Source organism: Ciona intestinalis, chromosome 11, assembly GCF_000224145.3.
Source record: "Ciona intestinalis chromosome 11, KH, whole genome shotgun sequence".
Lineage (NCBI taxonomy): Eukaryota > Metazoa > Chordata > Ascidiacea > Phlebobranchia > Cionidae > Ciona > Ciona intestinalis.
The window spans coordinates 1,648,698-1,662,740 of record NC_020176.2 but is presented as its reverse complement, the minus strand read 5'-3'; the positions used below and the strand labels follow the sequence as shown (position 1 = coordinate 1,662,740).

The following is a 14,043-nucleotide window of genomic DNA, read 5'->3' as shown; positions in this document are numbered from 1 at the left end:
CGATTTCAGAGTCGTATANACACCGAGTAGTCCAACCGCCGTCTATGTGTGTCCAAAATAGAGCAAAAGTGGTGACTTTGACAATGGGTTTAAACGAACTTGTTAAGTTTTGTTTGTGTTTTCCTATTGTGGGAAGGTGTAAAACAGCTTCTATTTACCTTACCAAACATTTTTTAGAATTTCTATGGCTCTGGTCGATTTAAGGCTGTGCCAGTGAAAAAATAATAACTCTTTCTCGCCCAGAGTTTACAGCCAATATCAGCACTAGTTCAACAACTAGCGACAAAGGACTACCTAGTTTAACGTCTTTAAATGTAACTGTAATGCTTCTAGCTCGTGCACACGAAGAGCAACTTTGACGAAAAAATAATCTATTTGGCCATTACGTGCCCAATGAATCGGTAAGCTTTTTGTCCCCGATCTAGATGAGAATTTAGTTTTGTTGTCAATCCAGTTGTTGATATAGGAAATAGGCTAATTTACTTTGATGGGCCATTTTAACGGATTAGTAAGTTTTGTACATATAAAGTTTTTGGCGTTAAGACAGTAAGGTTTATTTGCTTTAGCATACATTTGTGTCTGTAATTTTGTAAACAATATAATAACGTTTGTGTATTTAGTATTAGCTGGAACCGAACTGTATGAGAGTATGACCAATAAATTTACGTTATATCTATAGTGTCTTATAAATGCCGGCATATAAATAGTTATGATAAACAAGACATTCTGTTTGAATATTCAAAGTATCAGAAGAGACATGAATTTGCCATTGATGAACTTGGTATAAAAGGAAACATTTGGTTTGTTGATTATGGCTCAATTAGGTAAGTTTTAAACAGTCTGTATATTAATATTATATTCTCATGTCTAACAAAACAGTCTTCATAGGTTTAATTTAACCAAAAAAAGGTGTATGTGAAGTTAGTTTTATGAGTCTTTCAAAGAAATAAAAATGCCAGTTGCATTCGAGTAAAAATCGCGTTGTTTTAATAAATTAAATCAAATCTCTTTTTAGTAGCTAACAAACGAAAGATTTAAATAAAAAACGTTCATTTTTATGCCAGAAAATCAGTTGTTGTAACTTCTTAATATCTACAGACCAATTTCGACAAAGAATGAGGGACCTTGTGCGAGCTCCTGTGACAGCTTTATCTTCAAATCCAACTTCTAATCGTATGGATGGTATTGTACCTAACAATGATGTGATGTCAATAAGTGTAGTATCAAAACCAGCTATGCTACATAACAAGACCAATAACAAAGGTGAGAGTTATACCAATAACAAACAGTGGATTCTTCGGAATTTTGTTTTAAATTTTTATTAAGTATGAGAAACATAAGTGATGCAATAGTCTGTGCTATCCTTATTTGAATTTCAGGTAAAGTTTAGGTAGTGGCGGGTTGCAATCTAGGACTTCTAGGTTATTCCTTTTGGTAGTAGGATGGATTTTATTATTATCCTAGTTTGTTCCCTTTTATAAGGAAGAAACCTTATAAATATAATTTTTAGTTCGGAATTAGTTTTTCCATTGATTTTGAACCAAGTTGTAGAGCCTAAAAACTTCCCCAAGAAATCCAAACCTACCTTTATAAACTTTCTGCTAGTAATAATCGTTCCAAGTTTTAGGAACCCTTTACACAGTATTGACAATTCCCATATTTACTTTCAAATATTTGTATAGTTGCGCCATTTAACTTTCGAAATGCAGTCCACTAAACTTTCAAAGTTGTTTATCTTACCCCTTCCCTTCCCTTTATTTTTTCCTATGTAATATTTATTTTTATTGAAACTTTAATTATTAACTGTAAAAAAATTCAGCCTGCCATTTTAACATCAGTTTTAAGCAAATGCCCCCAAAAACAGTAAATATGTTGTCATGTATAAGTAACATCAGTGTTAATATCTAGTCCTATTTTGGGTTAAATATTTTAAATTGTGTGTTAGGGTGACAGATTAACTCAGTGTCTGGTTGGTTATTTTTAGGAGAAAACCAAGTTTGGTGCTCTATACTAGTAGGGTAATACCAATAGGCAAGATGCTGAGTGGACATTACCAAATGGTCACTTATGGGCTGTAGGGCACTAGGTGTTGGTTAATAGGACAACCAAATCCCAGGTCCAATTATTGCCATTCAGACTATTTAGATTTCCACAGTTGCAAAATCTATCTTACTTGTTTGTCATTTACACCATTCCAATGTTTGTATAAGGAGAAGATTGTTTGTTCAGTTGACATAGGTGTTCTATACTTCTATATTTGTAAGGTAGCAGAGTAGTAATGAACACATACGTCACTTTGATAATATAACCTATTGGTGAATTAGAATACATATACCACAATATTAAAAATACATCATGACAGTGTGTTTAAAAATATATACCATTACAAAATATATATGTTTTGTACAATTTCAGTTTAATAAAAGTTTAAAATTTATATTTGTTAACACACAAAACCTTTATGTACACAACGTGTGGTATAGTTATGTGTATAATGTATGGTACATTTGTACTCATGGCATTTGTTTTAAATTTACCTACAATTTATTATTTTTATTTTATGTTAATAGTTTAAATACAAACCACAATAATCTTAATCATGGTTTCCAACGGTTATTGTATGTTTTATTGTTTTAATACTCTGTCCAAAGTTTTCCAATATTAATATTGTTTTGGTTGATTAAAATTGAATTAACTTTAGTTGCCACACACTACAGTATGTCACTTTATAAAACATGTTTATAATTTCAATTGAAATTTATTTCATGGCTTTGATTGTTTTATTGTCTTGTATTCCAAAGCAACCGATTGAATGAAGCTGAATAGAATGTCTGGGAATTTGAAAAGACATATAATATTACTTTCTGTGGGAGTCAAATCAGGCGAACATCAACTTGTATAGAAGAGGGTGCAATCATATTCCTTACTGTTATTGTGTTTTGTTACTCGAAATAACAATTACCTTTATTGTATGTTGGATAATACTTTCTGGTTATAGGCTTTATTCTGATAATAATAGTCGCAAATAAGGTTTTATGTTTTGAAGATACAAATTCAGTCTTGTTAATTAAAATAATATTCCGTAGTTTCCCACAAGTCTTGTATTCTTATATATATTATACACTTAAATAACAGTGTTGCGCAATGTAGTTCCGTAATATTTCTCCTACCTAATTTTCCATATGCACATTTATAGGTCCCCAACAAAATGTTATCACCAATGATTCTCTTGCTTTAAGTGAATCTGCCATGCAACAACTCAATGCAGAAGAAATTGAAATTCTTCAAAAAATTGAACAACAAAATAGGTATATTTATATATTGTTGGCTATACATGTAAACTCTATGTTTATTTTTATTAATGTAAATATAATAATGCCTACTTTTTTAATATAGACAATGTTATAAGTATATATAATTTTACATGTAATAATAGCTACCTTTTTTTAATGTAAAGTAACATTAATGATAAGATAGGTATTACATTCCTACATTTGTTCGTTGATTGTGCTAAGACAATTAAATGATTATGACATCACAAGTGTGCTTTGTTTATTTTGGTTTCACTTTGACGTAAAGTGCTGATCACCATGATGTAATAATGCTCATTGTTCCTAGCCCACTTAATGCTTACGATATTAGTTTTATAAACAAGTGCTAATTCACTATGTCAGCATTTATCAGTTGGAATATAAGACAAGCAGTGTTTTAGGAAAAAAATGAATTTTGGTCAAAAAGGGGCGAGATTTTTAAAATGCACTTAGACTCATACACTGGTCAAACATATGAAACCTTATTGTTTAATGTGGTGAATACACCGAAGTCTTGCTTGTTTGAATATTATATATAGTATATACACATGATGCTAGGTAATAGTGGTTTAATGCTTGAACTTGCATGCTATGCTGCAACATAGAGGCTGTTATATGTTACCCATAAGCTGGATTACTTTTCATTTTTACCCTCACAAAATACATGTAGACTTTATTTTTGTTTTTAAATGCCGACCTTATTCGTACTGCTCAGGATATGAATTGTCACTTTCACGGTAGTGTCATACTGTCATTTCAGGCTATTTTTGACAAAAATCATCACTCCCCTTTTATGAGTAATGTCAGTCTTAGTTTTCTTGTGTATGTTTTTTTAAGACTTGTTGTGCTAACCCATTTTAGGGGTTTTAAAACCTTGTAGCGTCAAATTATAAAACAAGAATATCGAGGACCTATGTGTGGCAAACAAATTTATAAAAGTCTATAGTTTACAACTTTAGGAAACGAACACCATCACTTTTTTATACATTGTTGGTAACTTGAGACAGGTCCACAACACACTAGACTAGGACCTGGGACTGTATGCTGTATCCTGATATTACAGCTTGATAAATAGTTTGGAAATTTCTAAAACTGGTGTTTTAATTAAAACGAACCAACTTTTATCTAAATCCAAGTTTCCTTGGCATACCTTGCCATAGGAACTATTTATATAAATGGAATGATAAATCTTTGGGTAAATCCTTATAGCATACCGTAGATGACTATCAGTCCTTTTGTCAACTAGTATGGTTCAGAAGTAAGTCTGTTTCACTCCATGTAACCTTTATGGATACGTGACAATCTGGACATGTCGCCGTAGCTCCTTACCCATATTGATAAATATAAGTCATGTTTTCGCCTAGCATGTGACGTGTTCATACCAATGCAAGCAGGAATACCCAGTTTATTGAATACTAATCTTACTTTGATCACTGCGTTATTAGAGGCGATACAAATGACGAGTAACGCTGTAGTTACAACACAATAAAAAGGCGATAATTACAGTATAGTTTTAAATAAACTCTGCTAGTGTCTCCATATAACCACCATACTCTTTCACAGACTACTGGAAGCTGATAAGAAATCCCTCAAGTCAGTTTCAAGTGAGGGTGGGCATTCTGAGTCACGACGAAGCAGCAACGGTTCGGCCTCACCAACCTCAATGCACAGCGCTGGTAACGATACAAATAGCAACCAATCAAACGACACGGATAATAAAACATGGAACTTATGGGGGAAGATTGTAAATAATTGGAATGATTATCAGAAGAAGAATGGAAAACAACTGAAGGTAATTCTTTTTTCTGTAAATTGTTTCAATTTAAATATGTAACAAACCATAGTGCAAAATATGTTTGACACATATATACTGTTTGTTATATGTAATATGGTGTTTTAGTTCTGGTTTAATTCCAGCAACCAGCATGCTTTCTAGTTTCTATTGTATATGAATATGGGTAAGGTCAGGGATCCTAGGTTAGGTCAGATTTAGCCCAATATCTCAACACTCAAGGTCCCAGACTACAAGTATAATTTCATGTAACTTATTTATCCACACGTGACATGTATACAAGTTCCAGTATACATACCGGTGTTGGGTAATTGGTATCGTACGACGCGTGCACACACGTCACACATACGTTTTGATTAAGTCATATAAAGGTCATTTATATTTGCATTGCTTAACCACATAAGGAAAACTACGATGCTACACACATGTGTAATGTGACATACATATATAGATGTCAGTTGTCACTCCAGTTTGTGAATATTCATTATACACTGTTATGCATACATTGTCATGCATTTAGCATTTTGTAAAAGTGTTTAGTGTTGCTAACCTTTAAAAAAAAAAAAATAATACTAGTAAAATTTTGATAAACATGTTATGCCACACACTTCCAGATCTCATATAAACATTCATTGCATTTATAATGCATTAGAATAACAGTTCTCACCAGTGCAATGCATAGTTCGCGTGGTTGTAAAATATATTTATTACAGTGTTTCATAACCAAAGGTTGTTTTTATTGCAGTGTTTTACAACTAAAAGGTGTTTTTTTCACAGTATTTTCAAGTTGTTTTTCAGTTAAAAACATACGAGTTAGTCTTACCCATTTTTAAAAACCTTTGATTTATTACTGTATTTTCGGACCACATTGTAGCGCATGTTGTTCCTTACAACGCAAGTTATTGCTCACACTACCTGACACTTAAATAAATGGCTGTGTTGACATCTAGACAAAGCTTTCTGTAAGAATTAGTTTTTGGGATTTTCTGTAGACTTTAGTCTCAAGTTATAAAAGTTAGGGTTAGTTGATGTTAAACCAGATATTGTAAATTTGTTGTTTTTTACAACATTAACAAATAATCGTTTACCCAGGAAATGATTCGAATGGGGATTCCCCATCATTTCCGAGGGTTGGCATGGCAACATCTGTGTAATGCTCACTGTTCAACTTTCAAAGAGAAATATTCTGAACTTCTTCGACAAAATTCACCGTCAGAAAAACTCATAAGACGCGACATCGCACGCACGTATCCTGAGCAAGAGTTCTTTAAAGATAAAGATGGAATTGGACAAGAAGTTTTATTTAATGTTATCAAGGTAAAGTTGCCTACTGCTTTTTTTTCTACTTTTTACCTTTTACATTCATGAGTGCCATTTACTATGATGAAGACGAGGCGTATGGGAGCGTCCTAATGTCAGTACCCAAATAAATGCAACATGAGCTGACAAAACAAATATAGTCTGCCTGGCAGCAACAGTGTTTTATTAAAGTAAAGGTATAATTGTAACTCTGTAGAGGATTCATAAACAGCATAATATTAAACAAGTGGGAATACACAACACACATTCGGCTGCATGGTTGGCAGAATGGCAGGTAAACCCCTGATGTTTTGTTTAACATTATTCTGTAAACTTTACAACTAATAAGGTGGTAGGGCAACAACAAACAAGTTACATTCATTCATTCAAAGGATTTTTGTATTTTAAGGAGCATGAACATTATACAGCATGAACTACTTCCTGTGTAGTATTTTGTAAAGATTTAATTGCCACGCTTGTAGCTGTCGGCATAAGCACTTTGTTTAGCAAAACTTTGCTGACATTACCAAAAACCTTTACATGAATCTAAACATTATCAAATATTCGGTCTGCCACAAGTTTTATGGCACAAAAAACAATCAAAATCGAAAGTTTGTTTTATAGCATATCTTTTCATTTAAATAAATTTGGTAATGAAATCACCCAGTCACATTCAATACAATGATTTCTTATTCAAATTTGGCCCAAAACTTGGAAGTGACTTTTTTTAAACAGCAGCACCAGGTTTATTCATTAATTACTTTTGTTTAAACAAACAAACAAATCAATATTATGCCACTGCTCAGTTGTGATGTCATAATACTTCCTACAAACAGCAATCAGCATTGTGATGTCTAGTGAGTGACACGTCCTTAGCTTTTCATGATTAAACAAACAACTTTGAATGCTTGCAGCAGGTCAACTATCATTGTAGGTTCACCACTGGTAGTTGAATACACCTTATATTGTGTGGTATATTGGGATTAAATAAAATAATCATTATGGTTAGGCACTGTAAATGTGAATGTGCATCAATTAATTTTTCTTTTGTTTGCTTAGTAACATTAGATTTAACTTCAGACATCAATAAAGATGGTTTTAATTGTTAAACCGAAACCTTAAAAGTAAAGCGATGTGCCCTATATATTGGCTGTTATATTTGTACTGAAACTGGTTGTTATACTTGTGCCAAATCCAACCAAATGCTTTAGTTGTGACTCACATGTGTTGTTCCAATGTATTGCATTAATCAAGTTCATATTCTATATCTCATTTATCATTGTTACTCACATGTCAAACACTGAACAGATGTCTTGTTTTTTGAAACATAATCTGAAGTGACATTATTAAAATTAAGTTTCATTCATAACTTTAAAAATAGGAACTTCATAGATTAATGTTGAAAACTGCAACTTTGAACCTGCTTGTTTGTATAGACAGATAAAAGCAGGATAAAAGCTGTATTAAGGTGTAAAACTAGGGTGCTAAAGGAAATTATTTCACTCCTGTTTCAAAAAATTGGAGTGACACGTCAAAAACACACATTCAAAAAGTAAAACACATATTCGAAAATTGTGGTGACACTTTAAAATATGCGTAACATGCTACCACAGTTTTCCTGATTCTCCTATATTCAGGACTGAAACTAAACTACCTTATACATATTATAAGTATATGTTCACCATACAGGCATACTCCTTGGTTGACCGTGAGGTTGGTTACTGCCAAGGCAGTGCGTTCATAGTTGGTTTACTCCTCATGCAAATGCCTGAGGAAGAAGCATTTGCTGTGTTTGTCTGCCTCATGAAAGAATATCGACTGCGCGAGCTTTTCAAACCATCCATGGCAGAACTAGGGCTCTGTATGTACCAGTTGGAGAATATGCTACAGGTTAGTTTGGTCAGAAATTTCCCCTTGAATATTTTTTTTTAATTCAACCAATTTGTGCTCATATTTTATCCACATGTCTTTTGGAGTAATGAACCAACACTGGCGTAAATCTCAGGCTCCATTTCCCATGAAATGCCATGTTGTAGGACCTCACCCATGTAGAATAGAATGTCCTATTGTCTGTCATTTTGCCATTGTTTCTCTTGTTTTCTATCTTCAATATTTTAAATAAGTTATTTGTTATTATAATTAAACAAAACAAAAAATTATATATAAATATATATATATGTGTGTGTCATGTTTGCTGTTATTATTTTTTACAAATGTCATAATGTCATTTTTTTGTATTTCTTTTTTTGTATCTTCTGTTTATTATTTTCCATATTTTTTATTTTTTTAATATGATTTTGTTTATCTGGGTCATATTTAACAGGTTGTAAACACGCTGCACATATGTTGCTGTTGTATGTTCTGCATTGCCAGCTGTTAATAATTGATTTAATGATCGTTAAACTCACATTCTGTACAATTGTGGATATTTATATGATGCATATATTGCATGTGCATTGTTAAGGCATTCAATACTATCTTATGTCATGTAAATTCCTGGTTATTGTATTCTTTAACTTGGTAAAGCTTTGTTGGGTGTTGGGGTAATAAGCGTATATTGCAATCATTGCAGTATATTGCATTTATAATAAATATATTTTAACAATGTTGTCCAAATTTTGTTATAAAATTAAAAGCATAATGCCCATGACCCTGAGAAAACCCATATTAATTGCCTTTTCCGCATACACCAAGCCATGACCAAGGTCCAGATCTGACATATAATGAGATACTGTGTTATTCCCAAGTTGTAGCACTGTACTTTTCTATACAAGCTGGTGTGTCATGACACCTATACCCACTGGTAGAATGACTATACTCATAGGAAGAATATTAATATTCCTNTTTTCTTACCCAGGAGCAAGCCCCGGATCTCTTCACTCACTTCCAAGCACAAGGTTTCCACAACTCCATGTTTGCATCACCGTGGTTTCTTACTTTTGGTTCGCTACAACCTTTGACCTCAACCTCGCTTCTCGTGTCTTAGATGTATTTATATCTGAGGTTGGATAAACTGTGTTTTTATTTTTAACAAGTTGTTCTTAATCTGTGATTTTTGGTGTGCCATTTAAAGTTTATAAAGGCATTGCAGGATATTGTCTGGCAAATTTTTTCAATACATCGCAACAAATATAGTTTCAGAACAATGGATATGTAGTGGGGCAGATACACCTTTCTATAGCACTTTTCTGCTTTTATTTTAAATTTATTGTTTCTTTTTGTCATTTGTAACCAACATACATAATGCTAGGGCATGGAGATCATATTTCGACTTAGCTTAGCTCTCTTGTTGAGCAGTGAAAAGGAGTTGCTTGCAATGGACATGGAGGGAATGTTGAAAGTAAGTTTGTTTTCGTTTGTAAACTTTGTTTCGGAAATATGAGCAACATAAATAAAACAGCCAAAAACTTATATCCTTAGTTTTAACATCTATTTTTAAAAGGGCATATGTACAAAACTTTATATTTAGACCCAAAGCTGTATATTAATGAGATTGCATTGGTATATATTTACATTTATTCAAATCATCCACACACAGGCAATTAAGTGAATACAGAGTTTATCGATGTATTGATATAATAAATCATTGAATCAATACATTGGTTTTCATAATTGCCTTCAACCACTAAGGTATAATAAAAGTGTATATTACTCTTACATAAACGTTTTCCCAAACCTATATTATGTTGAAAACGACTCCGTCTCTTTGCAATGTTACCTCTATTTCAAAATATAGGTTTACTTCTTATGTTTCCTTGTCCTCCTAACTAGTAACAATGGATCAAACTCACCTGAAAATTACCTTGCTTAATAATCACTCACAAGTCACTAAACACCACCCAAATACTTCCAGCTCATTACCAAAGATCTTCCAAACTTTTACAACAAGGATCCAAATCTTTTGTTCCAGCGAGCGTTTGCTCTCGTTAAATACAATCCAAAGAAAGTTAAACGGTATAAACTTTATTTCTTCTATAAAAATATTCCTAAACAAAATAATTATAAACAATACAAAAACCCTTTTCTCCATTTTAAATACCTTGTTTAAGTTTAAATGTTTAATATAAACTAACTGTTTGATTTTCAAATATTTCGATAAAAAACTAAAATCTTTCAATTTCTTTAAACTGGATGTAAACAAGTTGTTGAAATAAAATTAGTAGCGGATTTTTATTTTGTTCTTTTTTTGCGTTTAAAAAAATTATCACCAACTTCCAGATTAGAGAAGGAGTACATGACGATGAGGAACAAGGAACAGGAGGAGCAAGTTGAGATGAGGAGGTTGAGAACCGAGAATCGGTTGCTACGACAACGACTTGATGAGCTTGAAGCAGAAAACGGACAACTTGCTGATAAATTGATTCAGGTATTTAGATGCTTGGTAGATACCATTTTTTTGTACCATGAGTTATTTGATTTAAAGTGAATTCACTGCTGGGGTATATATGCTTTAAATTTTTAGTTCCTTATAGACCCCAATGTTACTTTGTTGTTGTTTTATACTCTGTAGAACATTTCTGTGTTTGTAGCTGCGAGTTGCTTGATTTAAGATGCATTGTTGGCTGTCTTTGGAAGTTAATTAATCTTGTGGTTTCATTTATAAATTCCTTTATTTCTGGTACTGATTAAATGTTTCAAACCTTGGTTTAGTGCCATGAGCTTAACTCTCATGATCTGGGTTACAGCTGAGACCCTTTAACTTTAATCGTAACCTTCAGGATCGAGTAAACCGAGCATTAGAAGCGGAAGAAAAGATCATCATGGGTAAGGAGCTGAGTATTGCGAAGAGACAAGCAAGACTAGGGAAGAAGATCAACAGCCCTGCATCCCAGGATGAAGGTGGGAGCTCTTGCTTCGTAAAAAAATAAATAATTTTCTAGTTTTTGGTTCTGCTTTTTTCTCCCTTTCACCTCTTTAGAAAAACTAGGAAAATCTCCATAAGTGCCCCGGACCTAATGGTATGTGGCAATTGACATTATCATTCACTGCTTACATAAAGTATATGGCAAACTACCATGGTAATAATTAATATTGGTAAACTCCAACCCAGTGGTCACTACTGGGCCATAAACCTTTGTGTGTTGGCATAAATAACTCCGAGCTAAATCTCAGGTCTCATAGGCTATCCTACTGCGTATTCCCACGTGAAATGGAATATCAACAATAAACCGAATTTAAATATTTTTATTTCAACTCAGAAACCAACCCCCCCAGCAGCCCACAGCATTCCGAAACTTTCATCATGCATTTACAACAACAGCTTGTGCAAGCTAAACTACAAGAAGCTGAAGCTGCTTCTACCATTGTTGAACTTCAGGTATTTACATGTTTGCTTCTTTGTATTAACAATGATAATATACCTTGGTTTGTGTTTTTATGACACATTCTATATAGGTGAGGTTCTTGTTTAAGGACCCGGGATTTATGTCTAATTTGACCAATCACCCAAACCCAGACAGACTACTTATATATAATTAATAGTAGGAATAAAATAACGTAACTTACGAATGTAAAACAAGTTAAGAAGGTATAACACTAGTGTCCTAAAACATACACTTCTTGTCCACTTAAAATTTATCACTCAAGTCCTTAGATGACATTTTATACAACCTGATATTTGCGCACATACTTTAACTTGCATCCATATACACCCAATAACACCCACATACATCCAGGATAAGTTATGCGATCTCCGTGAGAAAAATCGTGAGCTTGTCGATCAATCGAAGGTGACCTCCCTCCAGGAGGAGCTGATCGCTGTAAAGATGCGGGAAGCTGAATCCAACCTCTCAATGAAGGAACTTGCTCATAAACTTCATCAATTGGAGGATAACTGGCAGGTGGGGTTTAATGCAGTGTTTCCCAATGATTTAATGCAGTGTTTCCCAATGTTTTAATCCGATGTTCATGATCAGATGAATGCATTCTTATATTTCTTTACAAAATAAATATATTAATATTATATTTCTATGATAGAAACACATGTCACGCATGGCTAATTCACGTCGCACAACACTGACGAGTTCGAAACAACACAAGGTTGCACTACAGGAGCTGCAAGAAGAAGTTTTATCTGCCAGGTTCCGGGAGACGAAGTTAAGTGCCGAACTTGCTGAGGGACGACATCGGATCATGGAACTTGAAACTGCGGTTCGTAACAAATACAAATTTGTAAAAAAAGGTTAACAATTTTTTTTTTACAAGTGTTTGTTCTATTATTATTTTTTTTGCAATGCGTCAAAACGTCATAATGTTCAGTTAAAGAAATTGTTTCGTACTCCTACCTAAGTGTATAGAAACCACAAAATTGAAGAACCTTGTTTTTTCTTCACTCGAACCATTCTTATAGTTTGTAAAAAAAGTTTTTCAAACAAGAATCAAAGATTTATAATATGTTTTTATGATTTATTTCTCACAGAACCAAGTGTGCAACTCCCAGCTCCGAAGATCAGATGAAGACCGATGTTTACACAAGGAGAGAAGTAGGGTTGCTGTTGATAACGAGAGAGTTTTACGACAGGAGTTGAATGAAGTGTCGGCACGTCTTGCTCATACTGAAAGCAAGGTCAGTTTCTTTGTTTTATGTTAAATTAGTACAGATTATATAACGTACAACTTCGATCTTAGAAGAAATATATGTTTTAAGTTTCACCACCCAAACTGTTATGACAAGTTGACAACCATATTAATTGAATGAATGAATGAATGTAACTTACTTTATCCTCGCGTGGCCGGAAAATGACAGTCGTTATAACACGGGTTTAACACCTCGTGCCAGCTTACGAGTTACCATGTATGTTACTTTGTGGGTGATTATTTTTTTTTATGTATGGCTGATAATTTAGACAACCCATTAGTGACCACTGAGTTGGAGCAATTGCCGTTAAGTGTCTTGCTCAAGGACACATACGCCCACAATGTAGCAGCGACGAGCCTGAACCCATTACCTAATGGTTACAGGCAGGCGCGCTAACCACTACGCCACGGCGCCGGTAGTTGTTAAACTTATAGTTGTTAAACATAGAAACTTATTGTTAAACGTGGAGAATGTAACATAAAATGTGGGGTGGAATACTGCGCATGTACAGCTGGATTTAATTATGGATACCTATATGTTTATGTGTCTATAGTTTAATGTGGTTAAAAACAAAAATCCTTTTTTTATTTGCTTTACATTATTCATATGATAAATTCTAATTTTAAAATTTAATTTTAGAAAATAGATATGGAATGCATTGATCTAATGCCATACTATGGTGATGTCATAATAATGATGTCATAATATGATGATATCATAACTTACAGGTCCACTTCATCGCATGTCTCCAAACTCCATACTCTAACGGTGCAATCGTATGATGATGACATAATGTATGGACCCTGTGATTTAAGATGGTTGGTATGTTGTGTGTGTTAATTTTAACATATACTAGGTCGGTCTATGCTAAAATAACAAACAGAACAGAATTTAGCGCTATTATATGGCAGTCGTAAAAAAATGGATAAAGTTATAGTAGGTTGGGGTAAGATGATATAACAGTCAATTGATCCAACCCTGCAATCCGAAAATTACATTAGTTTAATCACTACATATATATGTATGTCATATTGCCCACAAACCCATACTTACATACTGTGAAA

At 33.4% G+C, this 14,043-nt stretch overlaps 1 protein-coding gene across 1 annotated transcript in view; it reads left to right on the top strand.

The window, feature by feature from the left end:
• The first annotated feature begins 612 nt into the window (after positions 1-612).
• The window catches only part of LOC101243266 (EVI5-like protein), a 15,521-nt gene continuing 2,090 nt past the window's right edge, over positions 613-14,043 (top strand). The window contains 16 exon segments of the mRNA XM_009861846.3: positions 613-824; positions 1,099-1,263; positions 3,197-3,308; positions 4,875-5,103; positions 6,196-6,420; positions 8,092-8,292; positions 9,260-9,343; positions 9,346-9,405; positions 9,653-9,742; positions 10,256-10,356; positions 10,621-10,768; positions 11,121-11,241; positions 11,601-11,719; positions 12,078-12,242; positions 12,379-12,552; positions 12,821-12,967. Coding sequence (XP_009860148.1) covers positions 812-824; positions 1,099-1,263; positions 3,197-3,308; positions 4,875-5,103; positions 6,196-6,420; positions 8,092-8,292; positions 9,260-9,343; positions 9,346-9,405; positions 9,653-9,742; positions 10,256-10,356; positions 10,621-10,768; positions 11,121-11,241; positions 11,601-11,719; positions 12,078-12,242; positions 12,379-12,552; positions 12,821-12,967 — 2,154 coding nt within the window. The 5' untranslated portion in view covers positions 613-811.